The following is a 25,946-nucleotide window of genomic DNA, read 5'->3' as shown; positions in this document are numbered from 1 at the left end:
TGCGCGCGCGGTACCGCCGCATACTTTCGTTGTCTTGTCCCATTTCTATAATCACAAACAAAAATGGCGTCTGCTCTGTCTCGTTCGGATGCGATTCGCGAGTGTTGACGTTTTCGCATTGAATTAGCGTGTCGGCCGATTGTAACGACGACCGCCGCACTCACGGGCGTCGCTCTACGTCAATTCCTGTGATACCATACAATCGGATCGCATACTACACATTTTGTCGTCTGCATCACACACACACACACAAGGTAAGTTTTTTACTTTTTCCGATTTTTTTCAATCCCCGTGTTTGTTTACGCCCGTTTCGTCGTCCAAAGCCCGCGTTTCCCCCCCGAAACGCTAGATTATGACATCGACGATAATGACAACGACGACATAACAATGACAACAACAATAACAACAACAACAACAACAACAACGACGACGACGACGACGAAGAAGATAATACTAGTATTATTTTCGTTGTGTAATGGTTGTGATACGATTGCACGATATCATCGCATCGGACGTATCCGCTTCAAGCCCGCGTCTATTAGGAATTTATAGAATATATATTTTTTGGCGCCGATAGATTATCGTTGCTTCCGTTAATTACGTATCGTGCGTGCTTGCGTGTGCGTGCCCTCCATACACCTACGGCTGGAAATTGGAATTAAACCGTCGCGCGTGTGACGTGTGTGCGGGGGACAATCGTTATCAGAAGTACGCACTACCTATAATAATTTAAAGGTCAAATTATGTCGATTTTACTACGACCCTTCTCGTGAAAAATGAAAAAAAAATCGTTTTTCACCTCGACCGTTACTGCTACCTCCGCAGACACGTCGTGAATGATGATATTACGACAATAATTTGGTGATAATTACCGATAATTCATTAAACTCATATCGTTGTTCAAACCTATTGATTCGAGTCAGTATTATATTGGTTTGTCTCGCAGCATCGATAACAATAATTATTGACAGACGGCCAATTTATTCTTCCGACATAAACATCGTGTTTTTAGTATACCTAATTACACGAGTTCAAAAAAACAAAAAAAAGTGTGTTGGGCGAAGAAGAAAATATAATACACCGCGATTATTGCATTCGTTGGAAAACGGTTTTCGCAATGGTTTTCGTGCTCTACAGTCGCATTTTCGCTATTGTCTCGCGTTTTCCCACACACATTTCCCTCTGTTAGTTTTCCCATAGTCTGGCAGCAGACTGCGTCTTTAGCTCGTTATCATTATTATTATTATAATATTTGATTGTAGGCACAGAATAATTTTAAGACATGACTATTTTTCTTGTCATTGATATCTTTGAAAGAGAACGCGTTACACGAGTCCGTTTAACCCGCCGCCCGAAGAACGTTGCTGTGGGTTTTTTTTTATCGTTTACCCTATGATATAATAACAATGATAACGATTGGTGCAGAGATGGGACGCTATTCGGTTTCGTGAAATCGTACTGCGTGATAATAACAAATCGTTTATTTGTTCACATTAAAAAAATGAACGCTGCGATGTGTGTAGGTATATAGCTGGCACACTCGCGAGGCACGATTAATAAATAATATGTGGCGTTGTTTATCGTATCAAGTATTTAAATTACTTGTTATATTATTATTTAGGTAGCCGTAATATTATTATGTACCTTGATAATTATAATTAGTTCTTAAAACATTTAACATAATAAATTATTAAAGTGATAACAGGAGTCAAACCTTCGTATGTATACGTTATCTTTATAGTTTATTTTATCGGAGCCGTACAGACTTTAGGCGTGATGTGTATGCAAGATGGATGATATTAGTCTATGAATATTGTTGCTATACTGTTTCTGGTTTTTCGTTTCCCGTCGTATCTAAGGTCATTAAATATTATAATATTTTTTACAGTCGCGGCGACAGTGAGAGTTGTTTCTTAACTATACAGATTTTAAATATTATTAATTATCTCTTATTTCTCGTTTATTTTAAGTTAAAAAACATCGCGGTTTTTTCGTTTTTAACTCGTTGATTCCGTAATCATTTTCACACGTCGTATACTATTTGTTTGTCTGTGGATTCACCTTATAAGTTATAACCCGTTTATATTGTAAGAAGATCGGCTGATTTCATAGTTAACAGTAGTTTGTTCTACAAATGTAAGTGTTATTCATATGTATTAAATACAAATTTGCAAACATGGTTAGTTTAGTCTCGATAAGGTCATGCAATGTTCCACTGATTTAATAAAAATGATATCCATAGGTATGCTTCATATTGATTATGATTTATTGTGTTATATTCAACCGTTTAATCTTGTTTAAATCGAATAAATACAATTACAGTTTCAATTTTGAATAAACCTAATTATTAATATCTACGCGTTCATTTTATGATTTGTTCGCATAAATAATATTTTTGTTTTAATTTTATTATCAATAAGTATACGTCGCGGAACAAAAATAACTACCAATTATTTTTTTCGTATTTCAAACAATCAATCTTTTAGGAATAGTTAAGGATAAGGAGTAAACCTAAAATTGTTATGTATTTATTTACTATTTTTATTGTGTTAATTTTTTTATGAATTGTGGTGTACAAGCCACAAACCATTAATCTGATTAAATGGTTTGCTGTCAAAATAGTTTTATTTGAAAATATTTTTTAANAAAAACTGAAGTATCGTAAAAAAAGCTTCCAACAAAACACGGATAAAGTTCTTACCATCAAGTTTCATAATAGGTTAATTCACTCTAATTTTTATGCTAACGGCATAAAACTTGAACTGCTGAGCGTAAATTTGGTATGTTACTCGTTTGTAAGACGGAGACAACGCATGCGGGTGTGGCGCCCTCTTAATGGAACAAATAAATTGTATTAATTTATTTTGTACATCAATTGTTATATTACATATATTTATATATAAACATATATTAATAAAATGGTTTTTACGAACTGAACGATTCTTGTTTGCCCTCGAAAAGCAATTTTAGAAATAATAGATAACATGCAAATGAAAATCACTATTAGGTCTTCATAAATAATTATACGCGCTCAACCAAAACATTCATTTCCTATTGATGTCTGTTATTGCTACTTTGATTTGTACCTTAACTTCCTCCTTTCTTTATTTTTTTTCATTCAAATAAAATGGAAAAAAAATCGTAAAATGGAATGATAATTAAACATTCCTATTATAAACAATACAATTTTGATGGTCCATTAATGTTTCTGTACCATCAGCTATTGCCTATAGCTTATACCTAATAAATAAATGATTTTTAATTATGTATTTACAAAAGTTATTCATAAGAAGTAGCCAGGTAGGTTATTCTACTACTTACGAGGATATTAACTTTGCAGGATTTAATAATTCGGTGGCATTGTTTAAGTCTTAATACGACGAAATCGAGTATCTTCTCGCTCGCGCTGCTTCACGTGTCTTATCACTCGTCAGAATTGTATTTCGAATGTTGATAAATATTAAACTATAGCACAATCGTGATTCGCGTGGTATTAACGTGTTTATGTAATTTGCAAGTTATAAAATATTGCCAGAGACTCCTGTAAGCCATACACTCTAAAAATTCGCTCTTTCGTAACTTTTATATAAAAAACAATTATAACTTGCTATCTATGTATCGTATAAACAAATTTATGATTTGCTATTAATTGTAAATACGATCTCCAAATAAAAAAAATATTCTTCAATTCATTCGAAATACTGGGCGAAACAGTATAGAATATAATATTAAATAAGTAGACATATTATAATAATTCGAAGTGTTTAAAAAACATGTGTCTTAGTTCTTGTATGAAAATAAACAACTATAACTATTCTCAACAATAATTAGCATGATCATACCAGCTATTTCGCAACATGTTCTCTTTTGTTGTATGTAACACTGTTGATAAAAACATGGTTGTTGAAATTGTACGTACAACGTACATCTCTTATTTTGTATGATAATTTTTATTGGTTGGATTTATGTTTTTATACTTCGACCGTTAGTAGATTTTTGTATTTTGTACAGATATGAAGAGAAATAAAATACCGTGTTTACGTTCGTCAAAATTCTATCTGTTGTGCGCTATTTTCAAATATCAAAAATAATATCGAACTGAGCCATAATTATATAAATATATAATTAGGTAAATAAATTATATTTTTTAATCAACAAGAGACATCTTTTTCGGTTAATTATTTTTGATCTGATGGAAAGATAAAAACTGCAGTTTTCTGAAAGTCTACACAACCCTTCGAAATTAAAATATCTCTCAAACAGACGGGGAATCGCGTTGATAGATAAATACATAATATAATAATTATTAAAATGTTCGATAATATTTAAATATAGCTAGATATTTGATTCCTGTTACGATCGTTATTACTAACAACTTGTTTTCGAAAGAAGAAAAAAAAGTTCTCTCAGTCAAGGTTGTATGTCTCGCGTAGGCGCTTTGATTTTGTTGTCGAATCGTTTTTCTGCGCATGTCGGTCGTGGCCCGTACTTTCAAAATCGCGGATCGTCCGAGCCGCCGCCGCCGTTGTTTACATTTTGCCGGTCACCGTCGCCGTTCGTCAATGATCGTAGACCGTGGTAGTGTAATGCATACTTTTCGTGTATCGGGTGACAACGTAGGGTATTGTGTAATTATAACAATAACATAATTATTACTATTATATTGCAAAACGTACACTTCGCACAGACCATAATTATTATTATGGCGGGAGAAGGGAATGATATTATTTTAATAATACATAATGGCCGCGTCGTGTGGAAGGAGTGGAAGAAAAAAAAAATCCTATTGACGAAAATTACGCAGTTAACGTTGTCTATCCGTGCAGGCCAGATCAGACCCTGAGAACGACGACGGTTACGAGCATTGGAATTAGGAGCAACCTTGGTCGTGCCCGAAGCGTATTTCGTCGTTCTGAGCGTGTCCCCGGTCTCGCGCCGCCAGTGCGGTCGGAAGCTGCTGCCGTTGCACCGTATTTTACGAGATACGTTCGTTGGTTCGGTCGGTCGGTCGCACCGCAGTGTGACCAACCGTCATCGGCATACCACGCAACGGCGGCGGCGGCGGCGCGGCGTCGTATTTTTTTCACGATCCATTGGCCGCGCACGAAAACACATCGGCCGCCGCTCCCCTCCCATCGTGACCCCTTCTGTATAGACTTGCCCAGCAACAGCAGCAGCTGCTGCTGCTGGCTCTCGACCATGTCTTGCGCGTGTTTATTTTTATATTATATTATTATTATTATTATTGTAATACGTTTGCGTACCCGCCGCCCGTGGTGTGGTGTGTTGATACCAACTATACCAGTACCGATTTTTATAAAATCAATAATCTCGCTACATTATATTTTATAATATATATTTCGCATGGAGGAGGCATCATTATTGCAATATGCTAAATAATAATACTATCATGTTTATTTACTATTGATTCGTTCGTACACAAAATGCATTAAAAGTTCATCGATGGGTGGATGGGGGTGGGGATGAAACGGGGTTGACAGTGTTGGTGGCGGGAGTCGAGTAGGGTTGTCCGATTGGCCCCAAAAAAAAAAATACGTAACAATATTCTGTTTCTCGGCCCCGACGACGACTTTCACGTCGCACGCAGCGGTCAAATGTCAACGACCCCGCCGTCGTCGCTGCCGAACGATTTTCTGCGTTACCATTTTTTTTTTCGTCTTTGGATTGTTGTTTTCCGCCTTTTCGCGTAACAAAACTACAATAATAATAATAATAATAATACTAATGCAGTCCGCCGCGTAACGCACGTGACGGTCGTGGTTTTTCGGGGGAGGGGAAGCGCATTGACTGATGCGATTTCCATCGGTTGTTATCTTTTTCGGATGTCTCGGTAGCGAAAAAAACATAAATCTCTGCATAATAAACCTATCTAACTGTAACGGACGCGGCGTCGTCGTCGGAGGGGAAAGTCCCGTTTGTTTGCGCGTGTAAAGCGTAGCGAAAGGGAACTAGAAAAGAAACATGAATCGAAAACATTCACGCCATAATTATTGTATCCGTTGGCTACAGTGTGACCGCCGTATCGTCGGCGTAGGTCTTACATTCCGCCGTCGTACGCACCGTACATATGGAATACATTGTACGCGTACAACGTTCGTACAACAAAATTGTGTAAATGGGACTAATGGGAGTGTATCGGTTACTTTCTAATTGCGCGGTCCGTCGGCGAGGGCTGCGTTCGCAAGTAACGGATACCTACCGTTTCATAACAATGGTAACAACAATAACAACAACAACAACAACAACAACAACAATAACAATATAATAACAAAAATACACGACGTCTCCTCGGAAACTCTGGTCTCGTGTTTTCGGGGTGTATAATATTGTACATCGTGGTTTTTTTTTTTCCAATTTCAACGACTGCGCATAAGCTACGGCTGTCGTAGTAGTGTAATAATATTGTATTATTATAAATTGCACTTACACACAGACACACACCACCACCACCACCACCCTATGGTTATCGAGCCATGACCGCGCGACTACTGTACAATATTATTGTAAATTATACAGAGCGAGTGTGGCGCGCGCGAGTTTGGCGTTTTCTCGCGCGTCCCGGATCAATTTTTATTGTCGCGCGGCGGCGGCGGTGGCGAACGGGCGACGGTAGTTGTGACGGCGGCGGCGGCTTCGGCGTCTCTGAAAGGATGGGGGTGGGGGTGGTGGTGGTTGTGGCGGCAGCGTCGACGGCGGCGGCGGCGGCGTTGCTGCGGTGTCGGAGCTGCCGGTGGTGCGGTGGGGATTTGGTGTCGGCGACGGTGGCCGAGGGAGTGAAGATTGGCCGAACGGAATAGGTGAACCGGATCGGCGGCGATTGGCCGACACTAGAACGATGCCCTCTCGCGCACCGCACGGTCGTGCCACTGTAGTTTTCGGCGTCGTTCGCGTTTTCGTTCGCCCGTCGTTGTGTTTTCGTTCGTCCCGCACCAAAACGCGAACACTCTTCACAACCCCACGAATATAATAAAGTCATTATAATATTGTTATTATTTTTGTTCAACGGAAATCAACAAAAATTGCGCATAAATCGTTTTAAAATACATAAAAATATTAACTATTAAGTACCTAATAATGATAATTAAATGATAATCCACACATTGTTACAAAATTGTTAGTGTTAAGTGAATAATCTCTAATAAAAACGCGTCTGTGTTAATAGTGTAAGTTTGACAAATATCTTAATCCCTGTGGAATATTGGATATATCAGCCTGAAGGTAAATTATTATTTAATATTGTTTTATTTTACTTCCCTCTCCTGTTGGGCAACCACAGTATTTACATTTTTTCCAAACAGATCGTCTGCTGCGAAATATTTTCGTTTTTCTTAATATTGTATTTTACTACGATGGTTAGATATAGTTGATTTCAAAGTGTAGTGTAAAAATTGCAACAAAAAAAAAAACGTCTTTTCCTTTTTAATACAATTTAGGTCTAGGAAATAACTGACCGATTTTTTTCTAAAACTTGCGAGCTGTGGCTCGTGGTATAATTTGTTGACATTCAACTGTTTTTCTAGCAACAGCAAGTATTCGGATTTATCCAAAACACTTAGGAAAAATATTGTATATATATCGACCCCACGGATTGATTTTTATTTTTTTACGAGCAAAGAAATTTTGCAGTGATGACGTCGTTTTATTGCGAATTTCCCGTAGAGACGCCGTTATGTTGGCACCACTGTGTTCGGGCCTGATATTTTTGATAATGTCGAGCGCCAGTGCGCCTCAGATTAGTCGGCACTCGCATAGAATTAAAATAATAAATAATTTTATCAAGTCATGCTAGTTTGTGATATTCATGTGTAATTTCGTCGATTTTTGTCTTTTTTGGGCTTCTTGATTGACTTTTATTCTTTTTTTAATTCTAATATCTGTACCAAGTGACTGAATCGTCGGAAGGTATCATAGTCACTCAAAGGGGGAATGTACTATGTATATAAACCTTGATTTAAATTATTTTAAAAAAATATGTATAAATTATTCTGTATTTTTTCAAACACGATTTGGTTTATAACATTGATTGTTTAATGAAGGAATAGTTATCAATCAACTTCCAGATTTTCTCGTCGTACATTGGTTTTTTTACTCCAATAACATTATGGTTTAATGAAACTTTTTTTGAATATTTTGTTAGTGTATCTTTTATTTATTTATAATATTTTTTTTATTATTAGTTAATATGATTAAGGTACTGTTTAAATTATAATTGTGATAGGTATTTGTGTTTTTAGGTCCACATTGTGGACATCTTCAATCTACAATAACACCCAAACGATATAAAAACTCAACCACTCATAAGTTTTAATTTCTAAAAGAGCATAACTCACATAATCATTCTTAGGTAACTTTAAATTAGTTTTTTAAGTTAGAGTTAAGGTAGGTACTCAGATGTAAATAAAAACTTGTTCATATTTTGGATTATTGTTACCCAACAATGTAATAATAATATAACAATTATAATTCTTTAGTGTAATGATGTGAAACATATTTAATGATTGTTTATGATCATATTTTTGAACTCTCTCACTGAACCTTATATATAATTTTAAATAATTTACATTTTGAATAATTTATGGGCCATGAATCAAATAACTAATAAAACTAAAGATCACACACGAATCAGTAAAATACAAAAGTTTATATTTGTTTGTGCCTAAATATAGTTGTTAATTAATGATGAGAAATATAATTAAATGATTATTAATTATTATGATTATAATTTTGAACTCTCTCACTGATTTGTCAAGGTAAATAAGTTATCATCTGTTTTTTTTTTGTTTTTTTTGATTCTTATATTAAAATGGTATATAATATTGTATGATGAGAAATATATTAAATGATAAAAAAATTATGAATATAATTTTGAACTCTCTCACTGAACTTTTTATATTATTTTATATACCTAATTTAAACTTTGAATAGTGTATTAAATTATATTTGTGGACCACAGGACCCAGAACAGTTATTATCGCCAGATTATTAATACAACATTTACAAATCAGTTAAAAAATACAAACGTTTGTAATTGTATGTGTCAAAATTGAATTGTTAGTTATTAATGATGAGAAATATAATAAATGATTATTAATTATTATGATTATAATTTTGAACTCTCTCACTGATTTGTCAAGGTAAATAAGTTATCATCTGTTTTCTTTTTGTTTTTTTTGATTCTTATATTAAAATTGTATATAATATTGTATGATGAGAAATATATTAAATGATAAAAAAATTATGAATATAATTTTGAACTCTCTCACTGAACTTTTTATATTATTTTATATACCTAATTTAAACTTTGAATATTGTATTAAATTATATTTGTGGACCACAGGACCCAGAACAGTTATTATCACCAGATTATTAATACAACATTTACAAATCAGTTAAAAAATACAAACATTTGTAATTGTATGTGTCAAAATTCAATTGTTAATTAATGATGAGAAATATATTAAATGATTATTAATTATTATGATTATAATTTTGAACTCTCTCACTGATTTGTCGAGGTAAATTCATTATCACCTGCTGTTTTTGTTTTATTGATACTTATATTAAAATTATTGTATGATGAGAAATATATTAAATGATTAATTGTGATCATAATTTTGAACTCTCTCACTGAAATCTTAATATTATTTTAAATAATTTTAATTTTATTTATGGTTAAATGACTAATAAACATAGACGTACACATATCAGTTAAAAATGCAAAAGTTTATACCTGTTGTATGTGCCCAAATACAATTGTTAATTAATTATGTGAAATATATGTTATATGATTAACTGTGATCATATTTTTTTAAAATTCTTTTATTAAATACTCATAGTAAACTTAACTTTATTCATTTTTTTGTCTAACTGTTACTATTTTAAAATTGTGTGTAATGTCATAATGATGAGAAATGTATTAAATGATTAATTATTGTGATTATATTTTTGAACTCTCTCACTGAATGCTAAGCACTTTTTATGGTACTGTGGCTTTTTAAACTTATCAAAGTTTTGATTCACTACGTTTTTGAGTTAACGAGGTTAGTTTTTAGGAAAAAATTTGACTTCAAGAGTTTTTAAATTGTATGTTCATATTATTAAAGTGTTTATTCTTAATATAAATAAAAAACTGAATCTAGTGACAATGCATCAAAAAAATAAACTAATAGTATACACAATTAGGTTAAGCTATTAGAATGCACAAGCCGATTAGAATTTTGATTAAAAAAATTATCTTTCATCCATATTCAGAATACAGAATGTTTGTGTTATCTATAGTTTTTATTTGAGTAAACAAGGTTTTTTCAAGGAAATAGTAATTATTTCGACTTATTGAGGTTCCACCGTATATATTTTATTACAACAAATACGTATATCTTGGCTGTTGTGATCAATAAAACAAGTGTATTTGAATGAAGAGCCCTGATGATAACAGGTTTAAATGTCTCCACACACTGCTGCGGTGGAGGTAAATTGTTTCTGGATTCACCATCATTGGTGTGTAGGGACCTTAATATTTAATTCTTAGTAATTATATTTATAAGATCTGATGCATAATATACATAATTGTATACAACTTAATATAATTTTGGGTGAAATAGTAAATACATTATTTAAATAATAGGTACTTAATTTCATAATACAATTTAGAAAGAAATTAAATATTTATATACGTTCCTAGGCACTTTCTTAATTATGTTGTCTTAAATTTGATCGTTTTCTTCAATTGGTAAATCATTGAACAATATGAATGTTAAATGAAAAATCAACAATATATTACTATACTACATATTGTTGATAAAATCAACAATTTACACTTTCCAGTAACATTTTACTATTGTCAACCACTGTGTTTAAACAGATGCCTATTTTCATACTGTTTATTAAATCATTCCGTTTAGTATTATACTGTAAACACCTGTGGTAGTAGTTAACCAAGAGCATATTTGTTAATTTAATTTTATTTTTTAATGTTTCAGACTTGGTATATGCATCAATTTGCCAAAGAATAAACAGTTGTAAGCCTAATGGTTATAATATGTGTATCTGATATAAATGATTCAAGTGCTGTACAAAAAGAGGTAAGTTAAACTATTACATTTTTCTAATTATGTTTATTATGTACTTAAATAAATCTGTCAAGATAAATTCCTTTTTGTTTATCTTAAGTTTCATTGTTAATGATTTTTTAATAATTAGAGATTTCATTTTTAAGTTTTTTAATTGGATTTTATTTTTAAGTTTTTACATTTATCATGATGCGTTGAGAGGAAACAATTTAAACAATCGCTATCTATATCTGAGTGATTTAAAAATTTTAAGACACAAAGATCCTATTTTTTTTTTTATTGAACTTATGCTCGGCGACTAAGGCCATTAGCTGTTGTATGGGTTATGAACTGTGGTAGGGGTAAAGTTGGTACTGTAGGTTGTTTTTACGATTGTTAGGGTTGTTATGGTGGGTAGCAAACACGTGTATGTTTGGCATGGTTTTTAACTACTATGAACCTGGGTGGTCACCCATCCGAGAGCTAGTAGCTGTGGCTGTTATTTACTCCCAGTCGCATTCCGCGACTGGTAGCAGCCAACGCGCCACGCCAAGCCACAAAGATCTAATTGTTTGAAAGAATATTAATATTAAAAGGGAAATGTTTGGTACTTAATATGTGCCTATTTAAAACTTGTGTAATGTACCTGTGCAGTGTGCATGGTAATAATATATTTTTTTTAATAATATTAATTTCTAAAAAAATGATAACATATATTATATATGTCATACCAAAGAAATCATTGTAGATGATATGCCTAAATTATCCTGTACATCTATTATGGCTCAATTTGTATCGATGGACCATCTACAAAAAACTCAAAAATTAACAACTTCATTAAGTATTAATCTATTTTATAATTGATTATAATGTAATGTATTTATTTATTTGCAAAGTATTAAAACCAAGTTGTGACAATATAATACAAACCATTTTTTATTTGTAAACAATTTAAATAAGAAACAAATAACATTCATACATATTCATGCTGATAGCAAATATGTTAATTATATAAAAAGTTATGGTATTGAAAAAATTAAGAATTGCATATTTTTTTCCAATTTAGATAACCAGACTTCATTTCCTTCTTGGGAGTAGTAAGCTTTTATGCCTCTGGAGATAAGATATAGATTTTTTTCCATAAATATTGATACAACATTTTTATGCTGTGATAAAAATAAAGTAAAAAATAGTCAAGGAAATGTTTTATTGAATTTAAAATTAACTTATCCATTAGAGCAGTGGTTGCCAAACGGTGTACCACGTTCTACGGTCTACGGTTGTCAATGAGTATTTTTTTTTGTTCTGTCTTTCATGTTATCCACAGCAGGGCGGCACCGTGGCTAAATCGGGTCTAAAAAAAGGTTTGGGAACCGCTGCATTGGAGTACTGAATATTGACCATTGGCCTACTGATTAAAAATGTAGGTATGTTTAAAATCCATGATATTGGATTTGTAAGAGTTGAAAAAAAGTATTTTCAAAATAGGGGTACCAGATAACAAAAGCATTATGTACGAATATTGCCTGGAATTTTAAAATAATATTAGTCCATTTATTTTAGCTGTTCTACATTGTGTACACTGTTTTGGCAAATGGTATTATGTTTAGGAACACTGTTGTCCACCCTACTTAGGACAGCTTAATATAATATACAACAATGTATAATTCTAAAATATTTTAAAATTAATTTAATATCTTTTTTTTTTTAGGAGGAATTGAAGACAAACGGAAATAAGAGCTTGATGGTAACTATTAATTAATTAAACAAGTATTTTTTGTTTAGTTGTATAAAATAAATGTTATAAAATGTTTAAGATAATTTATATTTACAAATTATATTTTTGGTGGTTTCATTTAAAATAATTAAAGTGGGATTCTTAAAATATTTTTTTTTTTATTATTATTTATTCTTAATTTATACAGAAGCTCTATGCGTCAAATTTTTATATTACATATTTTCCACATTTATTGTAGATTCTTTAGAATAAAATATACAAACAACTTGTTAAACACTTTATTTTCTGATATGTATAGTATTTAGATAGTTATTTTTATATAATATCGTTAATATTGTAGTTTGACTCTTCTATAACGTTTCATATTATTTAACTGAATTTGATTTTAATTTTTAATACAATTAGAAATATTGTGCTTTAGCAAATGAATATAAATTTAATTTTGAAATTCATTTTGATATTTCCTAACCTTAAATTGTTATGTTTATATAGTTATTATTTTTAAATTACTGGCTTAATAATTACTTTTTTACCTTACATTTATCTGGTTTATTTTATAATAAGTAGAAAGAATAAATAAAATTAAATAATAATTAATAAGAATAAATCTATTGAATAAATTTATGGAAATTTCCTTTATTTTAGGATGATATTGTGTGTGCCACAACAGTTACCTTACCATCCAACTTCAGTTGTGGTAAAGCCTTGTCTTTAAGTACAGGTTAGGAAAATAATTTATTTAATTCCGTTGTGTGATTTCTTAGAATTATATATATATATATATTTTTTTTTTAACTTTTAGAATGGTGTAATGTCATTGATAAGGCTGATCACTTTGCTGAAACAGCAAGAAATAAGATTACCGGGGTGGTAGTTGGAGGAGGAGCTGGCTCCCTCTGCCATTCCCGACAATCATCACCATCGTTTGTATTGCATTTGCCCACCATCCCCCTAAATTGGTCTGTGATATCCAGCTCAACATTTAGATTTACTAGAGATCCTCCGTCCCATCAACAAACACAGGTAAATGATTGTGTTTTTTGTATTTTAACTAAAAGTACTGCTAAATGGTCTCATTAATGAACATAATATTACTGATTTTTACATTATTTAGATTTAAAGTAACTAGTAACTACTGATTGCATTATATTTTAATATTATTATTATTATAAACTAAGCCTCTGGATGAAAATATTTTCTAAAAATAAATTGATAATACATTCTATTATTTGTTATAGGATTTGTATGGTACGATGGTAACTGCCAGTGACGTTAATAGTTCTACAAGGGGGGGAACTGGAAGACGAACCTTGCTGGCTTGCTACTCTGGTGCTCACATTAAAGATGTTACTACTACTATTAGTTTTAGGGTTAAGTCTAATTGTTCAACAAGTGATAATGACAGTGATGATCAAAGCGCAATGTACAAAACCATTCCATTTAACAAACTTTATGTTGATCCGATCGCACAGTACAAACGAAATTGGGGTATTTCCACTTTATGTCGTTTGTTAGGAGGTGGTGAAACAACTCTAGCATCTGGTAACGGTACAGCTACAGCTGGTTGGGGAAATCCAGGCACTACACCAGTACCTGCATCTGTCACTGGTACTTCAAACTGGAATACAAGTCCACTTGTTGATGGTCAATCTCCACCAAATGCTGTCTCTAATGGCCCTTGGCAACAAAGCCCCCAGTCCTCTAGTACCAGCTCAAATAATACTAGTCAAACATCTAACATAGGTATACTGGAATATTATTTTCATGAAGTATTATTTTTATGTGCTTATATTAATAATGCAATTTATTAATAGGTAATAAAGGACAAAGTTCAAACCCTGGATCATCAAGCGGCAATGGTACTATAACTACATCACAGACCACTAATCAACAAAATACTACATCATGGGCTCAGGCAGCTGGAAAAAATCTACCTGCCTCTTCAGTACCTCAGGTTACTGGTAATTCATCGTCAACAACTACAACAGCTAGTACTGCTTCTGGTGCAGTTTCTAATCCTCAATCTAGTAACTCACCTCCAACAAATGGTGGGAATGGAGCTGTTAACTCTTCAACTAAACAACAGTTGGAGCAAATAAATACAATGCGAGAGGCTTTATACGCTCAAGATGGATGGGGTGGCCAACACGTTAATCAAGACAGTCAGTGGGATGTTCCACATAGTCCAGAACCTAATACTAAAGATGGACCATTAACTGGATTAACTGGTGGTCCTGGATGGAGCAAGGTCAATAATGGTACAGATTTGTGGGAAGCAACTTTACGAAATGGTGGTCAACCTCCAATACAAGTAATTTATTATAATTTTGGTCAAGAAGTAAAAACACCTTATATTATTTTTAAAATTATTAATCTATAAATTGTTTTTTTTTTATTATTTATAGATCCCAGTACAAAATGCATCTAAAACTCCTTGGGGACATACTCCTGCATCCAATATTGGTGGTACTTGGGGTGAAGATGATGATGTTAGTAGTGTAAGCGGAACAGAAGCAAATACTGGTAACTGGGGTATAAATCCGACTACTACTATGAGCAATCAGTGGGGTCAAGGACAGCCTCCTCCGCAAGGACCCGGTGGTCCAATGTGGGGTGGACCACCTAAGAAAGACATTGGACCCGAAGGTCAATCCTGGAATTCTGGCAACACTGCATGGAATGATCTCAATCGGCCACCAGGATCTATTGATCAGGGTCCCCATCGTCGCGATATTTTACCGAACGGAATTGTAGACCATAGGTAATTGTGTGTGCAAATATTGTAATTGAGATAACTTAAAATTGAAACTTTACTGTTTAAATAATACAATTTAATTTTATATTTGTATTTATTTGTTAATAGCAGAGGAATTGGTAGTGATGCTCGTGGTGGTATAAGTGGTCGTTTGAATGGTACTCTATCTGGTGGTGGTTCTGGTATGGAACCTATGTGGGGTGGACCACCACCACATCATATGCAACATCATGTTCAACCTCCATCAGTTGGACCCCCACCTTCAGTTATAGCCACACCAGGTGCAAAACTTGGACAAGGACCTGTGCCAGGTAGTTATATCATTGTTTTCAATATTTTATTTCATAATTATAGGCACCTTAAATTTAAAAACAATGAGTTTTACTTTGATAAGTAAATAAAATTTGTTATTAATAAGAAGCTATAAAAAAAAGGACTGCATTTTAATGCTTTCTAATCAAAACTAATTTATCTCTTCAACACATTAAAAAATGTTTGGTTTATGACTTACACTATGTGTTTGTATTCATTTAATAAGGATAACACTAATCTACTTACTTACTGGGGCTGCTTACTTGAATTAAATAAAGGCATACAAATTATAATATGCTGTTCAATGTTATGTTCTGTTAACATGGATGGAGGAGTTTATTTTAAAATTTAGTATTTACTCATGTATTATTATTTTGTATATATTATTACTATCAAAAATATTTTTTTAGTCATTTAAAAAAAAACATTAAAAATGTTTGTCTTTGTGTAATTTTTCTACTTGAAATTATTCATAATAATTGGATAAATATTTTTTAAGTTATTATTTTAGATTCTGAGCAGAGCGTGACTGTATTGATTTTACAATATCTGTGATTTTTTTTGTGTCTGTCATTCACTTTAGGGGCAGTAAAAATGCTTTAATTTTCTATTTCAGTGTCTTTTTTAGTAGTAAGTTAAACCAGTTATAACTTTGAGGGAGGGCTGGGGTTCAAAAGTAAAATATTGTCAGTTGTTTTCTTAAGAGTTGGGAAAAATAATAAGAAATAGCATGAATTTTTATGCAAAACCAGTTTTTGACGAAATTAATTTAACCCATTAATATCTAATTGTAAAATAAATTATTTTTAACAGGAATACTATCATAGATTTACTGAGTATTAGGAGAATTGTTTTTCAAATGTATTGATTTTATATCATTGAATTCAAATTAAACACCTTCATTACAATGATCCACATTATTTAATGTACACTAGAGCAATATATCCACTTCTAATCTTTATTGATTTAGTCTGCCTTTTTTATATGACATTTTTAATACTTAATTTAATTATTTTAAATGTGAATATGTAAATAAAAATGTTAGGTATACACTTTAAAACAATTTAATATGTTATGCTTACTATTTATATTGGTTTGATTAAATCATACATTTTGACCCCTCTAGTTTATTCATTCAAAATATTTTTAATTTTGTAAGTTCTAGTATGAATTTTAAAATATTTATTTTAACTTAAGCATCATTTTTTGATTTTCTTAGATTAAATTGTAATACATTCTTGAGAATGGTATATATTTTTGATAAAAGTATATCATTTTAGTATTTGACTTTTACTGTTAAAGGTTAGATTGACATGTTATACAAGCTACAATTAAATGTATTATAATTATACTTAATATTGACAAATTATTCTATTCTATTTTACTGCAGTGTTTTGTACTAAATAATTCTCAAATCTCTACGAATATAAAATATTTTAAACTATGATTAAACATTTTTAATCATATAACTAGTATAATTTATATTTTAAAAAAAATAGATAAAATAAAATATGAACTATTAGTATTGTTAAATTTGTATGTTGTTCACTTTATGTGTTAGTCTTGTATATGTTAAACTATAAATATGTATATAATGTATTATTAGTAATATTATTGATATGGATTTGATGCATGGTTTACCAACACTGAATGTAAAATAATTATAAATCTTCAAGCCTTAGTACACATTCTGGTTTCTATGTATTTTAGATTAGAGGGTTTTTCTTTAAAATTTTATGTAAATTATAATTCACGTTTAGTTACCAGACTTGTGTTCTGTTATGTGTGATATGTTCAATACATTTATACCTCTTGATAGTTGAACTCAACTGTATTTGATTGTCTTATCAATTAAATGAAGGTGGTGGTTAAGTTAAATAATTTTATTATTTATTTATTTTAGGTATTTTATAATGACTGTTTTACACAAGTAATTAAATTGAAAATATTTGTTAATTAATTATATGTGATGAAAGCGTGTAATACTAGATGTTAATTTTGTGAAGTACAAGAACTTACTTACGATCTTTTTCTTAATTTATTTTTGAGTACCATATTATAATATTAAAAATAAATTTCAAACATTTAAATGAATTCATTATTTAGAAAATTTTGTTTTAAAATTTATATTTAAAAGTTATTTCAATTCATGTGTTATAATACTATTGATTTTTTTTCATAAAAATAGTATTAGTTATAAAATGAGATCGTACTTTTTCTTATTTATTATTATTAATTTATTATCTGTATTAATAATTATAATATTTTTTTTTTATATATAAAAGAGCTAAACAGGCTGAAATCCAGTTAATATTTAATTTTTTTAAAGCTTAATTAGCTTAACTTTTTGTTTAACGCTTGAATATTGTCACTGGATGATAACTAATTGAAATATTTCTCATACACATGGTTGTAAATAGATTCTTTATGAATTGAAGCAAAAAGTTCTTTATGCTGTTTTCAGTAATTAATCAGTGGTCAGGTCCACCACCACCCAAAGATTTAAATCCTATGAATAACAACAACAAAGGAAATGGATGGGAAGAACCATCACCCACAGATCACAGGCGCAATTTATTAAATTATGATGATGGCACATCTTTGTGGGGAAATACTCAAACTAGGCCCAATGTGCCTGGCGGTAAGACAACCAAACCTATTAGTGTTTAGTTTGATATATTTTAGTTTATCTTTTTTTTAATTTGATAAAATGATAAGATTAATTCCCTTAACTGTTTAGTACAGAGAATAGTTGTGTAGTTAGATGTTTATATGTGGCAAAAAAATAAAGGTTTGAAGATTTATTTGTATTACTATAATTTACAATTTATTAATTATTCTGATTAAAATACTCATATCTTTTCTTTCTTTTCTTTCTTTTGTAATTTCATATATATATTTATTATGTATTTACATACAAATAGTAAATTGTATAATTTTATAGAAAATATATTTGTTTAACTATAAACACATTGTTGTATTGAAAATAATCTAAGAATGCCTATATTGTTATAAATGGGAAATCTTTGTGGTTTATTATTACACAGATTGAAACAGTTTTTTTTTAGATTATAAAATTGAAATTGGAATATTTATTTTTATCTGTACATTTTTTAATCTAGGATATATTAAATATAATGTCCTACTTTAAAATAAATAAAATAATTAATAATTGGTTTTTTATAGGTGGTTTATTGAGCACTCAACACAATATGAGTAAACATTGGGGCAAAGCTGATATGGCTGCAGCAGTAGCTGCTGCATCTGGTCGAAATAATAATGGTTCTGGTAACATGGGTAACCAATGCCCTCCAGGTGTTCCTCCAAATAGGGCAGGTATGCCACCTACTAGTAAAATGGTTGATCAACAACAATTATGGCCTGGAAATCCAAGGTAACTTAAGTCATATTATTTTTAAATAACAACTCAATAAATACTTAATATTTTTAGAAATGGAACATGGGGAGATGTTGGTGGAGGAAGTCAACATGATTTGAATGTTGCTGGTCCTTGGGGTGACGATAAAATGGGTTTGAGTGGAAATGCAGGTGGTCCTTGGCCCAATTCTGAATGGGGACCAGGTCCTAAATCCAAAAATTCATGGGGTGATTGTGGTAACAATGATATGGATCAAAGTTCTTGGGGACAGAAGAATATTGTATGTACTTTAATGTTTTACTTAAATTTCTGTTTCTTAACACATTTATATATCTTTTACAATTAGGGACAAAAGAATCAAAATAAGGACTATATATGGCAAAGTAAATCGTACAGAATTCTTGCTGAAATGGGAGTCAAGGTATAAAGTTTTATTAATATTCATTTCTTGGCATTTTTAATGAAAAATAAAATTTTCAGAAAGAAGATGTTGAAGCTGTTACACGTTCTTATAATATTAGTATGGAAGAAGCTTTAGAGTTTCTGATGTCTACTAGGGGCCCTGGCGGAGGAGGTTTAGATTCATGGAATTCACATAGTGGTCGTGGTCAACACCCAGATGATCAAAATCCATTTGATCGATCTAATATCAATCAACAAAGATTTAATTCACAACAATTGCCTTTTGCTGTGCCATCTGTAAGTTCAATTAAAATTTATGAACATTTTAAAGTTATGCATTTTTCACTTTTTTAATTTTGAATTAAAGATTGGAAATAATTCTAACCAACAACAAGCCATGCTTCAGAAAATATTAGCCCAACAGCAGCCTCCTGCACAACAAAATACAATGCAACAACCATACTCTCAGGTATAGTTATTACTGTCAAGTGTTAACCATTATAACTGACAATTTTAATACAAATTAATTAATTTTGTATTTAGGGTGGTGGTTCAAGGCAAATGCAAAACCAACCTACCGCACAACAGTTAAGAATGCTAGTGCAACAAATTCAAATGGCTGTGCAAGCTGGATATTTAAATCATCAAATACTAAATCAGCCATTGGCACCACAGACATTAATTATGCTTAATCAGTTATTGCAGCAGATCAAAATTTTGCAACAAAATGTTCAAATACAAGCAGCCGTTGCTAATAATCCCAAATCTGGCCCTGCCATGGTGACAGCTGCAATAGCCATCAATAAAGCCCGGCAACAAATAGCATCATTACAAGTAATTTTGTTATTAATAATTCATTGGATTACTGATGTTAATTAAATTCATATAATTATAGAATCAAATAGCGAACAACCAAGCCATGCATATGAAAGCACAAGCCCACCAAAACCAGTCCAACTTTTCTGGTCTTTCTGGTTTAATGGGTGGGCAAGTTGGTGATTTCTTCAAGAATGATCCGTTAACACTTTTGCAGTCTGGTTTTTCCGATTTGGCGATGAATAAAGATTCTCAAATTGTGAGAGACCAAATTTTGTTATTCTTTCAACAATTTATTAAATTTTTACCGACTTGTCTATTTCATATTACTTTGTAGAGTGGACAAGGATTCCAAACAAGTCAACAATCAAGATTAAACCAATGGAAGTTACCTAATTTAGACAAAGATGACTTAGGAATGGGCAATGACTTTAGCAGAGCACCAGGAGCCAATTCTAAATCTACTCCTGGGAATACTTCCCCTACATTTAATTCATTACTCAGCCAAGGAGATGGGTAAATTTTATGTCTTTTAAATGTGTTGTATTTGATGCTGTGAGATGAATCTATGATAGGACAAATAAGTGATTAGTAATTTTGTTTAAATGGGCTATTAGAATTTCAAAAACGCCCAAAAAGTTTTAAAAATAATTTTTTTAATTTTCAGAAAAATTTAGTTTATTTTTAGAGTTGATATTTTTAATTAATTAATTAACAGCTGACTTAAATTTACTATCTAAAAAATAAATGTCATCATAAAACATATGAAATCTAAAATACTTTGAATATCATACTGTTTTAAAATTGTTCAGAAATTTCCCACATTTGTTATAAAACCTATTAGTAAATTTATACCTTGGCTTTATTCAGTAAAAAAGTATTTAGTAATTCTTTTTTTTTTCATTTACCAAATAACTATAGTACTTGGACTAATGTTGGTGCTCGTTCTGATAGTGGATGGCCAGACAATGCAGAAGACAACAAAGATATTTGGCCAAACAATGGATCTAACTCTCAGTCTAATTCTACGTCATCTGCGTTTGCTACTGATCTTGTGCCAGAATTCGAACCAGGGAAACCGTGGAAGGTGAGTACTATTATGGTTTACATTTTTGATTGAAAAGAATCATCTGTCAAAGATCTAATGTCTGTTTAAGTAGCGATTAGTATGATATATTTATACCAAGCCGTTTACTTTTAGTTTCCTTGATTTTAATATTATAGTGAATTGCCCTATTATATTTTATTACCATGACCTTAGTTTCATAGTACCTTAGTTCACACTATTTTAATATTAATTGAACCGAATGTGAACCACTCAATTTGAATTTGAATTTGCACTTGAATTTGAAAACACCAAATGCAGGTGTCTTTTTTGAAGTTGTATGTTGTATCCTACTGTAAATATTCAAAGTTTTTATTCAAAAATAATTTTATAAAATATCAATAAATAGCACAAAATGCAAATTATTCAGAAAATTAGTTTCTTAATTTTCTGCTTTTATAAATTTAATTGATTGAATTCTATGTATATTTTAGGGTAATCAAATGAAAAATATTGAAGATGACCCTACTATTACACCTGGTTCAGTAGTACGTAGTCCACTATCATTAGCAGCCACAATGAAAGACTCAAATAATTCGGACTTGTTCAACAGTGGTGGGAAGACTTCACCTACTAATTCTCAATCAGCAGTTGATATGCCATTAACACCTTTGTCTCTTTCATCTTCAACATGGAGTTTTAATCCACCTCCTTCATCTACACAATCATCATTTACTAGGTAAGGGAAAATTTTAATTTTAATTAATTTTAACTAATTTGTAATTAACAAAAATGTTTTTCTTTTAGCCCACTAGGAAAAGTGAATGGACCAAAAAACAATTGGGCTGATAGTAATCCTGGAAATGACCTTTGGGGTGGTGTTTTAGGATCTAGTGGTAAGTCTCGTGGACCTCCGCCTGGTCTGACTGGAGGTTCTGCCAAAGCAGGAAATGCTCCTAATAATGGTTGGCCTCGATGGCCTTCCAATAATACTTCATCGTGGCAATCCTCATCTAATAATGTAGCTAGTACATGGCTGTTGCTAAGGAATTTAACACAACAAGTAATTAAAATAATAACAATTAATAATTAACTATATATTCTATAAAAATGGTTCAAGTAAATGTTAATTACGAGATTGTAGATTGTATTTTTAAGTATATCATATTTTATATATTTGAACTAACTAATATTTGAATAAATATACACTTTATTTATTTAAGCATTACTCAGTAACTCAAAACTATATATTGAAAAAATATTGAATATTTAAGTAATTCTCTTAATAATTTATAATGTTTATATTTATTTAATAGATTGATGGATCAACATTAAAAACTCTATGCATTCAACATGGACCATTGTTGAATTTTCATATGTACCTCAATCATGGAATAGCATTAGCCAAATATTCAACTAGAGAAGAAGCTAGCAAGGTAAGTGCTTTCTTATATTATTTCAGTAGGTACATAAGTGAAAGTTGATTTGTTTACCAACTTTTTCTATTAAGGTGTAATTATTAAGTTGCTTATGAGATAAAGTATATCTCGTAATGGATGATTCTGAGTGGAAAAAAAATTCAACAAATACTTAAAATTAAATGAATGAAACAAGAATATTTTATTTCTGCTCAGAATCTAAAATGTATCTAACAAGGACATTCTTTTAAGATGTATATACTTGCGTACTAGTTACAAATTATAGTATGTAAGTATAGTATAATTTTTAGATATAATTTTATATTTTACTTAAATGAAGTTTGCCATGGTACTTTTGGATAAAAGTTTAAGCCACAATATAATATAAAGACTAACTTAAGAATACAATAATATGGAATAATAATTTTCTTCATTGTATCAACTTTCATTCCACTGTTAAGAAAGTTATGGTTATTAATAATTCCTAATTTCTGAATATTAATTAATTTGTCATGGTATTACAGTATAATTTTAAATTGATTAACTTTTCCATTGAAATTGTTAGATAATAGAATGTTATTAAAAAAGAAAATACATTAACTGGTCAAATAGAATGGGCATAATCAGTTTTCCTGATATAATGTTAAGAACAATTAAAAACAGAAATTATATTAATATTAAAGTTCAGTAATTATTGCATAGTTGTAATTAATAGTACTTAATTAGTAATTTAAGTAAACAATATTTTAACAATTCTATATTATTACATTCTGGATACAAAAAAAAAATGTCAAGCCTGTGTACAAAATTACTTATTGTAAATAGAAATTTTACTAGCAAAATATCAATACAAACATTTTTGGGGGCCTGATTTTTTTATTAGGCTCAAGGAGCGTTGAACAATTGTGTGCTCGGCAATACGACAATATTTGCTGAATCACCTACAGATGCTGAAGTACAAATGCTACTTACTCATCTGAGTGGTGGTGGGGGCAACACAAGTGGCAACAATTCTGCTCAACAACAACAACAGCAGCAACAACAACAACAGCAACCCAATTGGAATAATGGCCGAAACGGAAATATCGGCAACTCTCAGGGGCAACAGGGTTCAGATACTTGGGCCAATAATCAACTATGGGGTGGCAACAACTCTGGACCTCCTGGTAATACATCCTCTCTTTGGGGGGCTGGAGCTGACCAAATTGATCCACACCGCACTACTCCATCATCTTTAAATTCTTTTATGCCTGGCGATCTTTTAGGTAGTGAAACAATGTAAAGATAAATATGTATATATATATATATATATATATTTATACATATAATCCTGACTTATAACCAAGTCCAAACATAACGTCATTTTATAATAAGGTCTTAGAACACCATGAACACTTAATCGACTTATTTATTAAGCTTAAAACAAATCGAGCCAAGTTTATATTTTAGATATTATATAATTTTATTCTGCTTGCCATTCGACTCTGGGTAATCGTTTTGGCAGCACACCTATAATTTTTTAAGACTTAAATGTTTTTATTTTATTAATTTATAATGTGAGTTCTTCTTTTATTTTTAATTGTATACTACCAAAGTAAATAAGGATTAAAAATTAATTTTAATATTTTAGTAGTTTTGTGACTTTAGACATTAAGACGGTTACGGGGTGTTTTTAATTTATGAATGAGATTTTTAGTGATTAATTTTATCATGTTCACCAGCTACAATATTATATATAAATTTCTTCCTATGTTTTTTTTTTTTATTATTAAAAAAGGAATTAAAAATTATGATTATAAATTGTTTTAGGATAGTGTTAAACTTATAGGTCTAAAAATATTATATACATATATATATATAAATATATATTATATATATATTTAAAGTAAAAGACGAAAAGAAAAAAAAAAGCAAAAAGATTATTGTCCATGTTGTTATTATTGTTGTGTTTTAAATTAGATGGTTAAGTACAAAAATATCTTCCCTATAAATATAAAAAGAAAATTGATAATAATGTATATGCGAATGTGTTTGTATATGGGCCTTCATGTATTTGAATAGATTGTTACTAGTACAAAAACAGTATTTCGTGTTAAAGACTTAAGCGATGACCAACCATAAAATTGTTGCCTAATTTTTTTTTTAGATTTTAATTTCTTAGATTATTTAATGTTAGGAAATTATACAATTTTACCTTTTAGCATTTAATGAATTGTTGGGCATATCTTTAATTCAAATTTGTTAATAATAAAGGAGTGAAAATGAAAGAAAAAAAATTGGTAGACACAATATTCAATATAAATAAAATATTTTAAATCAAATTTGGGGGAAATAGCTTTCTTTTTTCTTTTTTTTTTTTGTGACTGCTTAAATATAAATTAAGACTGATTATTTTAAAAAAAATATTCATATACACACACACATACACATACACATACGCATACAAAATGTTGAAATACATTTTCGGTGATCATTTGTAATTTTGTTTTTGTTTTAGCAATGTGTTTAAGTCAGTTTATTCTAAATTCAAATTATGAAGACTTGAAATATAATTTATTGGAAAATAAAATTGTAAAAAAAATATATATATTTATGTTATACATACAATATTCCAATAAATAATGTTTTTTTCATGCACAATAATATGATCTCTAAATACAATCAATTTTGTTGCAATACAATATGAAATTTGTTAAAACGTTCATTTAGCAATATTTTTTAAAAATAATTGATTTAAAATATTTTATGTTGCAGAACAAAAAAAAATGTCAATTAGTTCTTTAAAATTTCCCTCCCCATCCCCTTTGGAAAAATCACCAGTAAAATTAGTTTAGCCGTAGATCTCAATATCTGTTGGTTTATTTTATTAAATAGTTTTTTTTAAGTATTATAAAGTATTGTGGGGTAAATGTCTTTTTGGAGAAGTGACTTCCCAAAAGTACCATTTTTAAAACACGTATGTTGATAATTTTAAGACGATCTAAAACCAATACGCTTCATGTGATAAATAAA

General features: G+C 30.7%; 1 protein-coding gene across 6 annotated transcripts; it reads left to right on the top strand.

Annotated features, from left to right (window-relative positions):
- Nucleotides 1-24,833, top strand: LOC111033506 (protein Gawky). Of its 6 annotated transcripts, none has more exons than XM_022314266.1 (23): nt 1-254; nt 11,001-11,102; nt 12,781-12,816; nt 13,453-13,528; nt 13,610-13,830; nt 14,046-14,550; nt 14,622-15,118; nt 15,213-15,568; nt 15,674-15,873; nt 18,339-18,515; nt 19,061-19,268; nt 19,326-19,533; nt 19,600-19,674; nt 19,734-19,952; nt 20,023-20,124; nt 20,199-20,489; nt 20,551-20,730; nt 20,809-20,987; nt 21,393-21,558; nt 22,011-22,255; nt 22,324-22,579; nt 22,833-22,952; nt 23,818-24,833. In XM_022314266.1, exons 2-23 carry the CDS (start codon nt 11,049-11,051, stop codon nt 24,214-24,216), a joined length of 4,770 nt encoding a protein of 1,589 aa, XP_022169958.1. In that variant the 5' UTR covers nt 1-254; nt 11,001-11,048; the 3' UTR covers nt 24,217-24,833. The 6 variants fall into 6 exon arrangements, with proteins under 6 accessions (XP_022169958.1, XP_022169959.1, XP_022169954.1 ...); XM_022314267.1 differs by having other exon boundaries at nt 15,671-15,873; nt 21,426-21,558; XM_022314262.1 differs by having other exon boundaries at nt 15,671-15,873.
- Nucleotides 24,834-25,946: the final 1,113 nt, after the last annotated feature.

The sequence above is a fragment of the Myzus persicae genome, unplaced genomic scaffold (assembly GCF_001856785.1).
Source record: "Myzus persicae strain clone G006 unplaced genomic scaffold, MPER_G0061.0, whole genome shotgun sequence".
In the NCBI taxonomy this organism is placed as follows: domain Eukaryota; kingdom Metazoa; phylum Arthropoda; class Insecta; order Hemiptera; family Aphididae; genus Myzus; species Myzus persicae.
This window is presented reverse-complemented; position numbering and strand designations above follow the sequence as displayed.